General features: G+C 38.3%; 1 protein-coding gene across 6 annotated transcripts in view; it reads left to right on the top strand.

Annotated features, from left to right (window-relative positions):
- MARCHF6 (membrane associated ring-CH-type finger 6) overlaps positions 1 to 12276 on the top strand; it is an 82130-nt gene that overhangs the window by 29717 nt on the left and 40137 nt on the right. For all 6 annotated transcript variants that reach the window (XM_072807332.1, XM_072807331.1, XM_072807333.1 and 3 more), the window contains exons 5-9: positions 2674 to 2746; positions 7006 to 7174; positions 9741 to 9930; positions 11325 to 11386; positions 11930 to 11962. In XM_072807332.1, coding sequence (XP_072663433.1) covers positions 2674 to 2746; positions 7006 to 7174; positions 9741 to 9930; positions 11325 to 11386; positions 11930 to 11962 — 527 coding nt within the window. The remainder of the gene's footprint in view (positions 1 to 2673; positions 2747 to 7005; positions 7175 to 9740; positions 9931 to 11324; positions 11387 to 11929; positions 11963 to 12276) is intronic.

The following is a 12276-nucleotide window of genomic DNA, read 5'->3' as shown; positions in this document are numbered from 1 at the left end:
AAAAATTCACCCGGACATATACTGAATGTTCATGTAAATTTTACTTTAATAAAACGTAAAAAAACTTCAAGGTAAGTACCAGAAGAATGGAAATGGGATTATGAGTTTTTATACTGAGGAGACAGAGTAGGACACAGCAAATATTTGGATGGTCCCAACAAAAGACAGGAAGGGAAATAAGAGAGGGAAGGGTAAGGTTGCAACTTCTATGATCATAAGAGTTTACACAGTTTTGTGCAGAGGAAGGTGGTTAACTATTTGAAATAAGTGCAAAGCAGCCCAGGTTAATGTGAGAGGGATGTTATTAGCAAATGCTGACAGAACTCAGGAACAGCTTTAATTAGCTAGATATTATTCAAGATAAAAAGCCTTAAATGGAGGGCAGCCCCGGTGGCGCAGCGGTTTAGCACTGCCTGCAGCCCAGGGTGTGATCCTGGAGACCCCGGATCGAGTCCCACGTCAGGCTCTCTGTATGATGTCTGCTTCTCCCTCTGCCTGTGTCTCTGCCTCTCTCTCTCTCTGTCTCTATGAATAAATAAATAAAATCTTAAAAAAAAAAAGCCTTAAATGGAGAAAAGCATTATATTTCGTATTAGTAAAAGGCATAGTCTACTAAGAAAATAAAACTTAAGAACTTTTATGTACCAGAGAAGAGGACTTTGAAATATCTAAAGCCTTCAGAGTCAAGTGGAAGACTAACGCACCTCTCCAAAATCAGTAGATCAAATAATCAGAAGTTCAGTGGGGACTTTGAGGATGTTAAGTAATGTAGTTAACAAGCTGGCTATCGTTCTGATGTGTTTGTACGCACATACACTCACGCTCATAATTAAAATATTAAGTTCTATCACAAAAAACATAGTCTAACTTTTTTCTTTAAGTTAGTGGTATATTCTGATACCTTTCCGTGCGAGAACGTGTTGAGCTACCCTTTTTTTTTTTTTCGCTACCTTAGTTTTTAATAGATGCAGAGCACTCTGCGGGAAAGAGACCTGTAATTCATGATCTGTTTTCCTGTTTACAGCCATTTAGTTTGTTGTCAGTTTTACTTTGTTACAAGCATACTTGCTTTGAATATTTTATACATATATGTAAGTAATTTCTGTTATAGAAATTTTTTCCTACTTTTTCCATTTTGATTTGGCTTTTGAAAACAGCCATTGAGGGGCACCTGGGTGGCTCAGTTGTTGAGCGTCTGCATTCAGCTCAGGTCCTGATCCTGGGGTCCTGGGATTGAGTCCCATGTCAGGCTCCCCATGGGGATCCTGCTTCTCCTCTGCCTGTGTTCTTGTGTTCTGCCCACCCCCCAACCCTGTCTCTCATGAATAAATAAATAAAATCTTTAAAAAGACAGCCATTAAAAAAAATAAAAATAAAAAAATAAAAAATAAAAAGACAGCCATTGAAGCCACTGAAAATTTCTGATACAAGGCTATTGGGAATGCTTAAATTAATATACAAGTTCTGGTTAGAAAGAACACCTAATATACAAGTTCTGGTTAGAAAGAACATCTCAGCTGTCTCCTCTTGGGCTCTGTTTCTCTTTCTTGCCTTTCTAAGAGGATAAGGAGATGGCTGTGCATTCACCCACACTTGATCTATTTTTCCCTCTGTGGCCAGATTTAAGATTTTTTTTTTTGAGGACCCTTGAATCTCTGTTTTTAAAGAATTGGCTATTAGTTTGCTATTAGTTTGCTATTCATGTTATTGGAGCATTTACTCTTCTGAAAAGTCCTCTTAATTTCAAATTGTATACTCCCAGAACTGAAATCTTTTATTTTCATGAGCAAACTCAGTGAATTCTAGAATTCTTGGTTAAAAAAATTCTCCATATTATAATTTAGTGATCTTTACCATATATTTCTTTTTTATTTTTTTTAAAGATTTAATTTATTTATTTATGAGAGAGAGAGGCAGAGACACAGGCAGAGGGAGAAGCAGACCCCATGTAGGGAGCCCAATATGGGACTCGATCCTGGGTCTCCGGGATCACGGCTTGGGCTGAAGGCAGCGCTAAACTGCTGAGCTACCCAGGCTGCCCCTATATTTCTTTTTTAAATATCTAAGCTCACTTTGAGGGGCTCCTCTGGCAATCCCCCGGTGCCAGGGCTTGTGCCTGAACCTTTTCCCATGCAGCCACTAGGCAGCTTTTTAACCATTCTGGAGCCCTTTCCCAAAACGTGGACCAAATGGAGACAATAAAGCTTTTTGCAGCAAAAAAAAAAATAATAATAAATATCTAAGCTCATTCAATAAATAAGTCAGTCTATAGAGAATCTAAGGTTTCTCTATTAGCTTGTAACTTGCTCTTTACTGTTTTTTATGCTTAACCATGTTGGGTTTTTTCTTTTCTTTTTTAAGATTTATTATTTTAGAAAGAGAGCAAGGGGAGGGGCATAAAAGGAGGATCTTCTAGCCGACTCCTCGCTGAATGTGGAGCCCAACAGGGGGCTTGATCTCACACCCTGAGATCATGACCTGAGCTGAAAACTTAGTTGGCTGCTTAACCAACTGAGCCACCTAGGCACCCCAGTTATTTTTAATGTAATAGTTTAAGATAGCCTTGCAAAGACTAAATATTTCAGTGGCTTTCACTTTACCTCTGTTTAATTGAGTGCTTGTCTGAGTTCATGATGTGTGTTGTAACTGTTTACCATCCTGCACTTTTGGTAGGCCGTATCTACAAGTGCTTGTTTACTGGCTCCGTGAGCTCACTACTGACACTGCCACTGGACATGCTGTCCACGTGAGTACTGAACCTCGTGAAGCTTGAAGGCTGCACAGCATAGCCTAGTGCTTGTTTTTCCTGCACATTTTTACTTTTGTTGTAATTTGAAAGTCCTTTTGTTCCAAGAACAAAGAGAATTTATGTCTCTTAGTCTGACAGTCATAGCTACAGTAAAAGTCGCTGACACATGTACATGTTTGTTTTAAAGCATACCTGTTTTAAAGGACTGTTTTGTAAGGGTGGGGCAGTCTGTTAAATAGGCTGCTGTGCAGTGTGAGATATGCACTATCATGTCAATTTAAGCATGTATTTTTAACAACGTAGTCATTTGAATACAAATTTAGTTTTTAAATGTTTCTTGTGATTATTAGAATATGGACTCTAAAAACTTGTTTACTATCATTGTTTTATTGTGCCTTAATTTGACATTAAGCATTGTAATTGTGTTTTCTTGGAAAAGATGTGTTTTCATTACTGATATCAGAACTAGAATTGCTGTAAATGATTAATTATATCAAGATAATGAGAGTATTAAGCGTACCAATAATTGCACCTGTATTTGCTAAATCTTCTTTTGTACCCGACTGACCTTAGTTTTTGATCCCTGTGACAGTAAAGACAAAGAACAATATAAAATTTTCCTATAGAAGTATTCAAAGTATATTACTATCAAAATAAGCCACAAAGCAATAGAAGAGAGTAGGAGAGCATGCTGTTATTTCTGATAGAAAAGAAATTAAGGGGTTTTAAAAAAAATCTCTTGCATCTGCATCATTATTTTTAATCATTATTTTAATCTAATCATTAGATGTGTCTGTGACTTGGTTTTTCTACTTGCTGGTTGCACCTTTTTGGGATAGAACAGACGGGTTATTTCATTTCTGTCTGTGTCATTGACAGTATAGGGAATACTTGATGAAAGGTTTGCAGCTTGAACTCATTTACATTAGAATTATTTATTGTTTTCACTATTGAAGAACAGTTTTATAAAATAATGTTTAGAAGTAGACAGGGGCTTTGAAATAGGGTGCTCTTAGCTGTGGCCATAAAAAGGAGAAACCGTAATTTAACACACTAGTGTGAGAAGATAACCCTTTGTATAAAAATATAGGCCTTTTGTAAAGTGATGTAGTAGAAACAACAGGACAGCGTTCCCATTTCTGGACATCAAATTTTTCTCTCAGCCATCCGGAACAGGGTTTCAGTATAGAAGTTTAAGAAGTTTGTCTTAAATGCTCATCTGCCATTCACTATGTCTTTGTGTATATGACATCATTCACCTCTGGCTTGCCTTTAAGGATTGTATACACTGCAAAGATGCATATTGGAAATAGCGAGAGAAGTCCAATAAAAGTAAGGGGTGATTACTAAGAGCAATGGAAGCTTTATTTTAATATGTATAAGCTAATAAAAGAATCATTTCACATAGGTTAGCCTTGTTCCATTTAATTTGGGCTAAAATTCTGTAAACCATTGTAGTTAATGAGTGTGCGTGGTAGCAGCCAGTCACTACTCAATTGTTTAGAAAAGGTGACTTGAGTTCCTATCTGTGCAGTTTAATGAAGCAAATAGACATTATTTCTCTAATGGTTTCTGTCTTAAATGGTTGAATATATTAATATTTATCAAAGCCTAAATTGGTAGGCTTTGGATATATGAAAAATAGGTGTTTGTGGAAGCCATGTCAGTGAAAATACCAGACAAACAAGGTGTAGTATTCCACTTACCTACTACCTTTACTTCTTGTTGGTAGAACTATTGAACATCTGGTTGTTGGGCAGGTGTGATCACTTAGATAATACAATGGGGTAGTTGGTTGTTACAGAAGGAACCCTAGCATTGGAATACAGTTTCTGATTCTGCAGGTTCTTTGCTGACTTTGGCCAAATTTCTGAACCCGTTTCCTCTATAAAGTGAGGAAGATCATGCCTCAGGGATAGGCTATTCAAAGATTAAATTCACATATATATTTAAAAGTTATGTGTGTGAATTTTGAGTATTGGCTTAAAATATAGCAGAATTATCACTGAAGCTCAGAGCTGTTGCTTGCCTTATGTTGGCAAGTTCCCCTTTTCTTTATAACCTGATTGGTTAGTGGGCACCAGAATTGCTTTCTTGAGACCACTGATTGACCCAGGAGGAACACTAGAGGCATGGCTGGGGATAGTCAAAAGGCATTGTAAATGTAGTTTGGTTTTGTAATCCCATGCTGCCTTTTACAATTCGAAGAATTGAGCCAGTTTTCCTGAAAGCATTTTTAACTAAACTCCTTTTTTTTCTTTTTTAAATGAGCTGTGTTTTATTTTCTCTGTAGTATTAATTTTATTTCTGAAATTTTACTTTAAATTTCTTAATATCATAGCAGCTGCTTACATATTTTGTAATTCAGTTCTTCAGATCATCCCCAGGTACAATATATCAGTTAATTATTGTTTCAAAACATGCTGTCCCTGAAACTTACTGGCTGAAAACTACAGTAATTTTATTTGCTCATAATTCTGGGAGTCAGCTGATCAGTTCATCTGTGGGGCTTTCTTCAGTTACTCATGTGTTTTACTCTGGGGTTAGTTGGTCTAAGATAGCTCCAGCTGGTACCTTGGTTCTCCTCCATGTGGCCTCTCAGCTTGCAGGAAGCCAGCAGGTCACAGAGCAGCATTCTAAAAGGGTGAAAGTAGAAGCTCACAAGCTCTCTTCTAGGCTCTAAACTCAGGCAGCCTCACCTTGGTTCAGATAGTTCACAGAACCAGCCTAGATTCTAGGTATGAGGGAAAAGAACTCTACAAAGTGTCGCTGTTTAAAATTGACATCAAGGCAGGCCCCCCCCCCCCCCCCTTAGCGGTTTAGCGCCACCTTCAGCCCAAGGTGTGATCCTGGGGACCCAGGATGGAGTCCCATGTCAGTCTCCCAGCATGGAGCCTGCTTCTGTCTCCTTTCTCTCTCTCTCTGTATCTCAAATAAATAAATAAATTAATTAATTAATTAAAATAAAATAAATAATTTAAAAAATTGGCATCAAATAGTTGTTATTCCTATTGCTGATGATAAGTACAGAGTAGAGAAGTGGATGTTTTAGTCTAAGTTATCAAAGTTTTAATAATCCTGAGGGTTCCTCTTTTGATTAGGTTATATTCCAGGGCATTTCTGTGGGCCACATCAATTCATTAAATTTGGAGCCAGTAGGCTGAGGTCTCTCAAATGGACTCTTCCTCAGATTTTCCATAGAGGAAAAAGTCATTACATTATGATAAAGGATTTTCCTAAGGCCACCAAGATTCATAGTTATCCTTGAATTATTCTTGTATCAGGCATAGACGAGGGAGCGACAAACCCCTTGAGATGAAAAGAACAAAGAGGTCTTTGGTATTATCATACTACATGTATCATTAACATAATTTGTGTGAGTTTATTGAGAAACTAGTAACATACTTATGGTATATTTGCAGTTAGCATAAAAATTTATTCTGCTTTCTAAGTGGTAGATAATTTAAAGTGTATTACAGACTTTGTCTTACACATTGCATGCTGAGTATATCTCAGGTTGCTTTCTTTACATTGACATTAGGCCTTTCGGGGGTGCTTCTCTCCTTTTCTGATTTGCTGATTATCTTCATTTGTATGAGTATCAGCTAACCAAGTTTGTTAAACTTGTGTGTAAAATAAGGATAAGGAAGTTCGGGGTCCCTGGGTGGCGCAGCGGTTTGGCGCCTGCCTTTGGCCCAGGGCGCGATCCTGGAGACCCGGGATCGAATCCCACATCAGGCTCCCGGTGCATGGAGCCTGCTTCTCCCTCTGCCTGTGTTTCTGCCTCTCTCTCTCTCTCTCTCTCTCTGTGACTATCATAAAAAAAAAAAAAAAAAAAAGGATAAGGAAGTTCTTAGTATGGGTTGGATTGCAATCAGTAGATTGCATACATACTTGGTCTTTGTCAGGTGTTTGACTGCTTATGGTTTTTGGTTTTTTCCTGCCTCTTTCTAAGCCATGTTCAAAGAGTGGCTAGGTAGCTAATTTCTACGTAATTCTGATGTTAGTTTTCACTTATTATAATACAAATACATATGACACAAATATATAAATAAATATATTTGGCTAGCTTATTATAAGGTAGATAGAATTTCACCATTCAGAAATAATTCTGAGAAACTGATTTTTACCTAGAAAATTAATACTTATTTTTCTGGCTGTTGTTTCTGACATTTTAGTGTAAGATGAAATGTTACCTTTGGTTTCTCAAGTTTAAGCATTCTTTGGAGTAATTCTTTATAATTTTTTTTTAATAGGGACAATTTATTGGCGGATTGTTTGCAGGGTTGTTTTGTGGTAACATGCACACTGTGTGCATTCATCAGCCTCGTGTGGTTGCGAGAGCAGATAGTCCATGGGGGAGCACCGATTTGGTTGGAGCATGCTGCTCCACCCTTCAATGCTGCTGGGCACCACCAAAATGAGGTAACTCCCTCCATCTCCAAATTGATTCTCTTTGCATAGGACGTGGGAATTATTGTCATTCTCTAAGATTTAAACCTTTGACTCCTCTGCCCCTCATTGCAAAGCAGGACACTGAAAAGGTTTGGGAGAAGATTAAGGGAGATGCAAAAAATCCGAAGAAGGCTACGTTGACTTTGCTTCTTAATTTTCTAGCGAGATTGGGAACAGTGTTAGGGGGGTGTACTGAGTGCTCTTTTATTCCCTTTGCCTGGGTTTACTACTGTCATGGAAGTTAACTTACAAACTTCCTGGCTATGATGCTGACATGCTGTGTGACATTGAGGAGGCTACTTACTCTCTTGGTTCATCAGTTTCTTCTTATGTGAAATGCCCTGTGCTTGTTGCTCCCAATGGCAATGTTACCAAAAGAAAAATTAGAACACTGTTAAACAATCTCACAAAGTTTCACTTTTTCTTTATGAGAGATAACATGCTTATGTTAGATGCAGGAGCATTTGCTAGACATGTTAAGAGAAAGAGAGTAAGATAAATGATTTTTAGACTCTTGCTTGCTGAGCAATTATGGGGCTGAAAATGTCAAAATATTAGCTATACAAAAACTATTTGTTTCATAACCTTTTATTATGAAAAATTGATGCTAAGATACTCAAAATGATAATTAACTTAATTTTTCATTGAAGGACCTGCTGTGTGTCAGTGTATAGGTTGATTTCATCAACCTCTGCCATACTGTTTTCTCTACACAATTAAGAGTGTAACTTCTCCTTAGCAAATCACACATGCAAGAAATGAAACTAGAAAGAAAAGACACTTCTTACCTAGTGTTAATATTTTTGTTATTGTACCTCATATATAATTTTTAAAGATTTTATTTATTTGACAGAAAGCATAGGCAAGGGAAGGGACAGGCAGAGGGAAAGGGAGAAGCAGGCTCCCCATCAAGCAGGGAGCCCCCTGTAGGGCTCCATCCCAGGATGTTAGGATCATGACCTGAGCTGAAGGCAGATGCTTAACCAACTGAGCCACCCAGGTGCCCCTGTACCTCATATTTTGAAACATTTAATGCAGTTGCTCTTTTAGAATCTTCAACTATAACTGTGTCTTTGCATTTGGTAGGTAGCAGAACTCAGTGAGAGCCAGAGGAGGTGCATGTGGGAACTGACAAAGTCCATATGGACAGGTTTACCTACTGAATAGGAATTAGAAACTTTCTCAAGTGTTTAACTGATAACTGAGAATTAAGTTACTTACCTGTATGGGTGTAAACATATAGGTATATAAGTAAATATATGTTTATCCCTGAGGCATTCAGTTAAGGTAGGAGATGCCTTATAAAGAAGAATTATGGCCCTTTTCTAGAGTTGGTTGTGGGGTTTGAATCTCATCAGGAGTTTCCCCCACCCCCAGGTCCCCCGCCAAGGGGGCACCTGTGCTAGAGTCTCAGTTCTCTTTTCCTAGAGTTAAAGAATGGAGACTAAATGGTACCAAAGACATAAAGAAATAGAGAAGTCCAGAATGATCAAATAAAGTCACCACCAAACGAGATGATGGCTGAGGAGCCAGAGGTCATCCTAAGAATGGCGCCCAGGTCCAGGTTCCACAAGAGCCTCCTGGCCTCTACCAGATAGCCTTGCCGAAGACTGTTGAAGACCTTGGGATTATTCCATGCAGGAATCCAACCAGCCCTGCAGCCTCCAGGCACAGGTTGATGCTGGGCCCAAGGATGTCCTCAGACCTTTATAGGAGCTTGCTGGACAGTAGCTGAAACCCACTGTTCACATAGTCAGGAGCAGATTGTGGAGATGCTGGTGCAGAAGTAATTCCAGGTTGTCTTGCCTGAGGAGCTCAGAGCTCAGGTGCAGAGACATCAGCCTGGGGTTGGACTCACTGGCTGAGTGCTGCTCCGGTCTTGCTCTTCTTGCATGTGAAAAATAACCAGAGTTTTCTTTTTTGCAAGATCCAACAGCAGTCATGGGGAATCTGAGCCTTGGTTTATCTTGGAGTTTTGTCTGACTAGTTGTAATAATAAATCAAAACTCCTGTCTGGACCTCTTTTTGGCTGAGGCAGCTCTGTTTCCTGAAACTGAACTCCAGAAGGAGTTTCTCTGCTCTGTTGTTAAGACAGACAGCCTGCTGCTTGTTCTTACTCTGTTGAATGCCTCCTTTTTTGCACTTTGTGACATGTTTTAATACATTGTTTTTATGTATACAAAGAGGTAATGGCTTTAACTTTCTAAATTCTTGATTCTTGCTCTGCTGGCTTGAATAGAAACTTGTGTAACCCCACCAATAACTGGTTTCAGATGTGCCTGAAGTGTCAGACCCATTTTCTGTAATACTTTGTGAAATACCTGAATTATACTAAATGAATATACATGCTGTGAAGTGAGTTTGTTTATGTTCTTACATGCTGAGTTGATCCGGAGAAAAGATGACTTGAGGGGTATTTTTTGGAATTTTAATAGTTTGTGTGCTAGTTTTGTTTTTTAACAGGGGGAGTGTGATTTGGAAATAGAATGAAACTGAGACAAGTTAGCTGAATTTCAGGGCTCTGCTGTCATTTTAGGCTCCTGCAGGAGGAAATGGTGCTGAAAATGTTGCCCCTGACCAGCCTGCTAACCCACCAGCTGAGAACGCGGTGGTGGGAGAAAACCCCGATGCTCAGGATGAGCAGGCAGAAGAGGAGGAGGAGGACAACGAGGAGGAGGATGACGCGGGCGGGGAGGATGCCGCTGATGCCAACAACGGGGCCCAGGGTAATGGCTGCTGGCCCATCCTTACACTTCCTTCCCAACCATGAGTCCTCATGACCATGAGTCCATTTCCAGCTTTCCTTGAGGAGAAGAACTGGGAGTTTTAGAAATTTTATGGGTTCGGAGTTTTATTTCTAACCTGTTTTTACTTTATTTTGGCAGATTAGCATTAATGGATATACATATGTATTAATTTTTTTTCTGTGAAGCAGGGCACATTTTGTGTTGTAAAATCCTACTCGGGACTTTTATAAGATGGTTAGGAAGAAGTTCTTTGTCATAGACCATAATTTTTTTTAAAGGAATTTGATACAGATTTATTTTATTCCGTCCCATTTCTCTTGAGTCAAGATAACTTTCAATATCCAAGAAGAATTCTTGAAGGGTATACTGCAGGTCAGAGGATATCAAGGAACCATTTTCTCATTTTCTAGTGGTATAACTCCAGAATGCTAAAGGAAATCCCAGACCATGCTTGCCTGTCAGCTGGCAATAGCTCACCATCTCCACTTCTCTCCTCTCACCCCAGAGTTTTCCTGTCAAGCACTGCACGGCTTCCAGGTCCACTGGACATTGCTGGTGTCTGAGTGTCTCCTGGGTGCCAGGCACTCAGGTCCTTGCCTTCATGGAGTTCTGGTCTAGTGAAGGAGCAGGAATAAATATGTTGTTACACAGTGTGGTAAATGTGCAGGTTGCTCTGAGGATGCTGTTGGGAGAGCCTATTTTAAATAAGATTCTCCAGGTATCGCAGAGTCAGTGATATTTGAGGTGAGACACAAAGGATGAGAAGAAACAAGTTGTGTAATGGGAGCAAGGGACCTTTGTAGGGAGCAGTGAATCTATGTTCAGAAGCTACAAGAAGCCAGCCTGCTGCCACCCTGGTGCGGCCATCATTCCTTCACTTCATCTCACACAATAGCTCCTAAGTAGCTTCTTCCACTTGTGCTCCGCATAGTGTTCATAGTACTCTACTGCCTTTAAAATCTGGCAGTGGTTTTTCTGTTATACTAAAGAACAAACAAAATCCAGGTTTTACCTTCCCCCTTGTATGATTTGATCCCTGTCTGCCTTTCATACCATATCTTATACACCCCCCACCCCCTGAGAATTCTTGTCGCCTGGCTTCCTCGGTTTTCTCAAATTTTCCAGATTCATTCCTGATTCAGTGTAGTTAAGTTCCTCTTTCACATAATCCTATTTATTTTCTTCTAGCACTTAACCACAACCTAGAATCATCTTATATGTGTCTGTTATATTTATATATATGTGTTATTACCTAACAAGCAGATGTGGTGTAGCTTCTCATCAACAGCTTACAAAACACTAAATTAAGAGAATATGTTTTATTATTTATGGTTCAGGTTTCATCAGTAATCTTTCAACTATTATATTTCCAGATGACATGAACTGGAATGCTTTAGAGTGGGACCGAGCTGCAGAAGAGCTTACATGGGAAAGAGTAAGATTCTTTCTATCATGCATTCTAGTGCCTTAACTTTAAACTATGTTGAAGTTGGGCATATATAGATGCATATGCTAAGTTTGTAGCTACATTAGATGGAAGCTGCCGTAGAACTTTAATTTCTAGAGAAATGTGATGTTTATGGTGAAAATATTAAAAATATTGTAATCTATTGCTATTTTTCTATTTCCTGGCCTTTAATACAAAAAAGATTATGGACTTCCATAAAATGAAGTAACAATTTAAATTGTATTATTCTGACACTGCAGTTGATATATCATGAAATCTTGACTGACTCCATATCTAATGTAAGAATTAAACCCAAGATGGAATTATGTTGACTTTATAATCATATGATTTGGAATAAAAAGAGGCCCAAATATAAAACTAATATTTTTTACTCTCTAAAAATGATAAGCTGTATTGGAAAATAGTGGGGAAGGATTATGTTTAAATCTAATTGAAAATGAGCCTTTTTTCTAAATAGAATAAAAAAATCCTGTTGCATCTTGAATTTATGCATATTGTTATTTATTTTAGATGCTGGGACTTGATGGATCACTCGTTTTTCTAGTAAGTGAAGCTAATATTTTTTAATATAGTTGTGACTTAATTATCAATGATTCAGCAACTTTAAATTTACAGTAGTATGTGCTGGCTTTTTATACTAAAGGTCAACATGCTTTTAGACTTTTGATTACTTGATGTATTGAAGAAAGTCTTTTTTGCAGTGAAAATATTGGCAAAGGACAAAGGTAAAAAGGTCATTATTAAATACTTGATTTTTAGAAAAGAAAATGAAATAGAGAATTTAATGGTAGTTAAGAAGAACTTGGTCTTCTTTTAAACCTCGCACTGTATTAATCAATTCCTGAACTGGCAAAAAT

Source organism: Canis lupus, chromosome 31, assembly GCF_048164855.1.
Source record: "Canis lupus baileyi chromosome 31, mCanLup2.hap1, whole genome shotgun sequence".
NCBI classification, from domain to species: Eukaryota; Metazoa; Chordata; class Mammalia; order Carnivora; family Canidae; genus Canis; species Canis lupus.
Note: the sequence above shows the minus strand (reverse complement) of the source record. Positions and strands in the feature narration are given on the sequence as shown.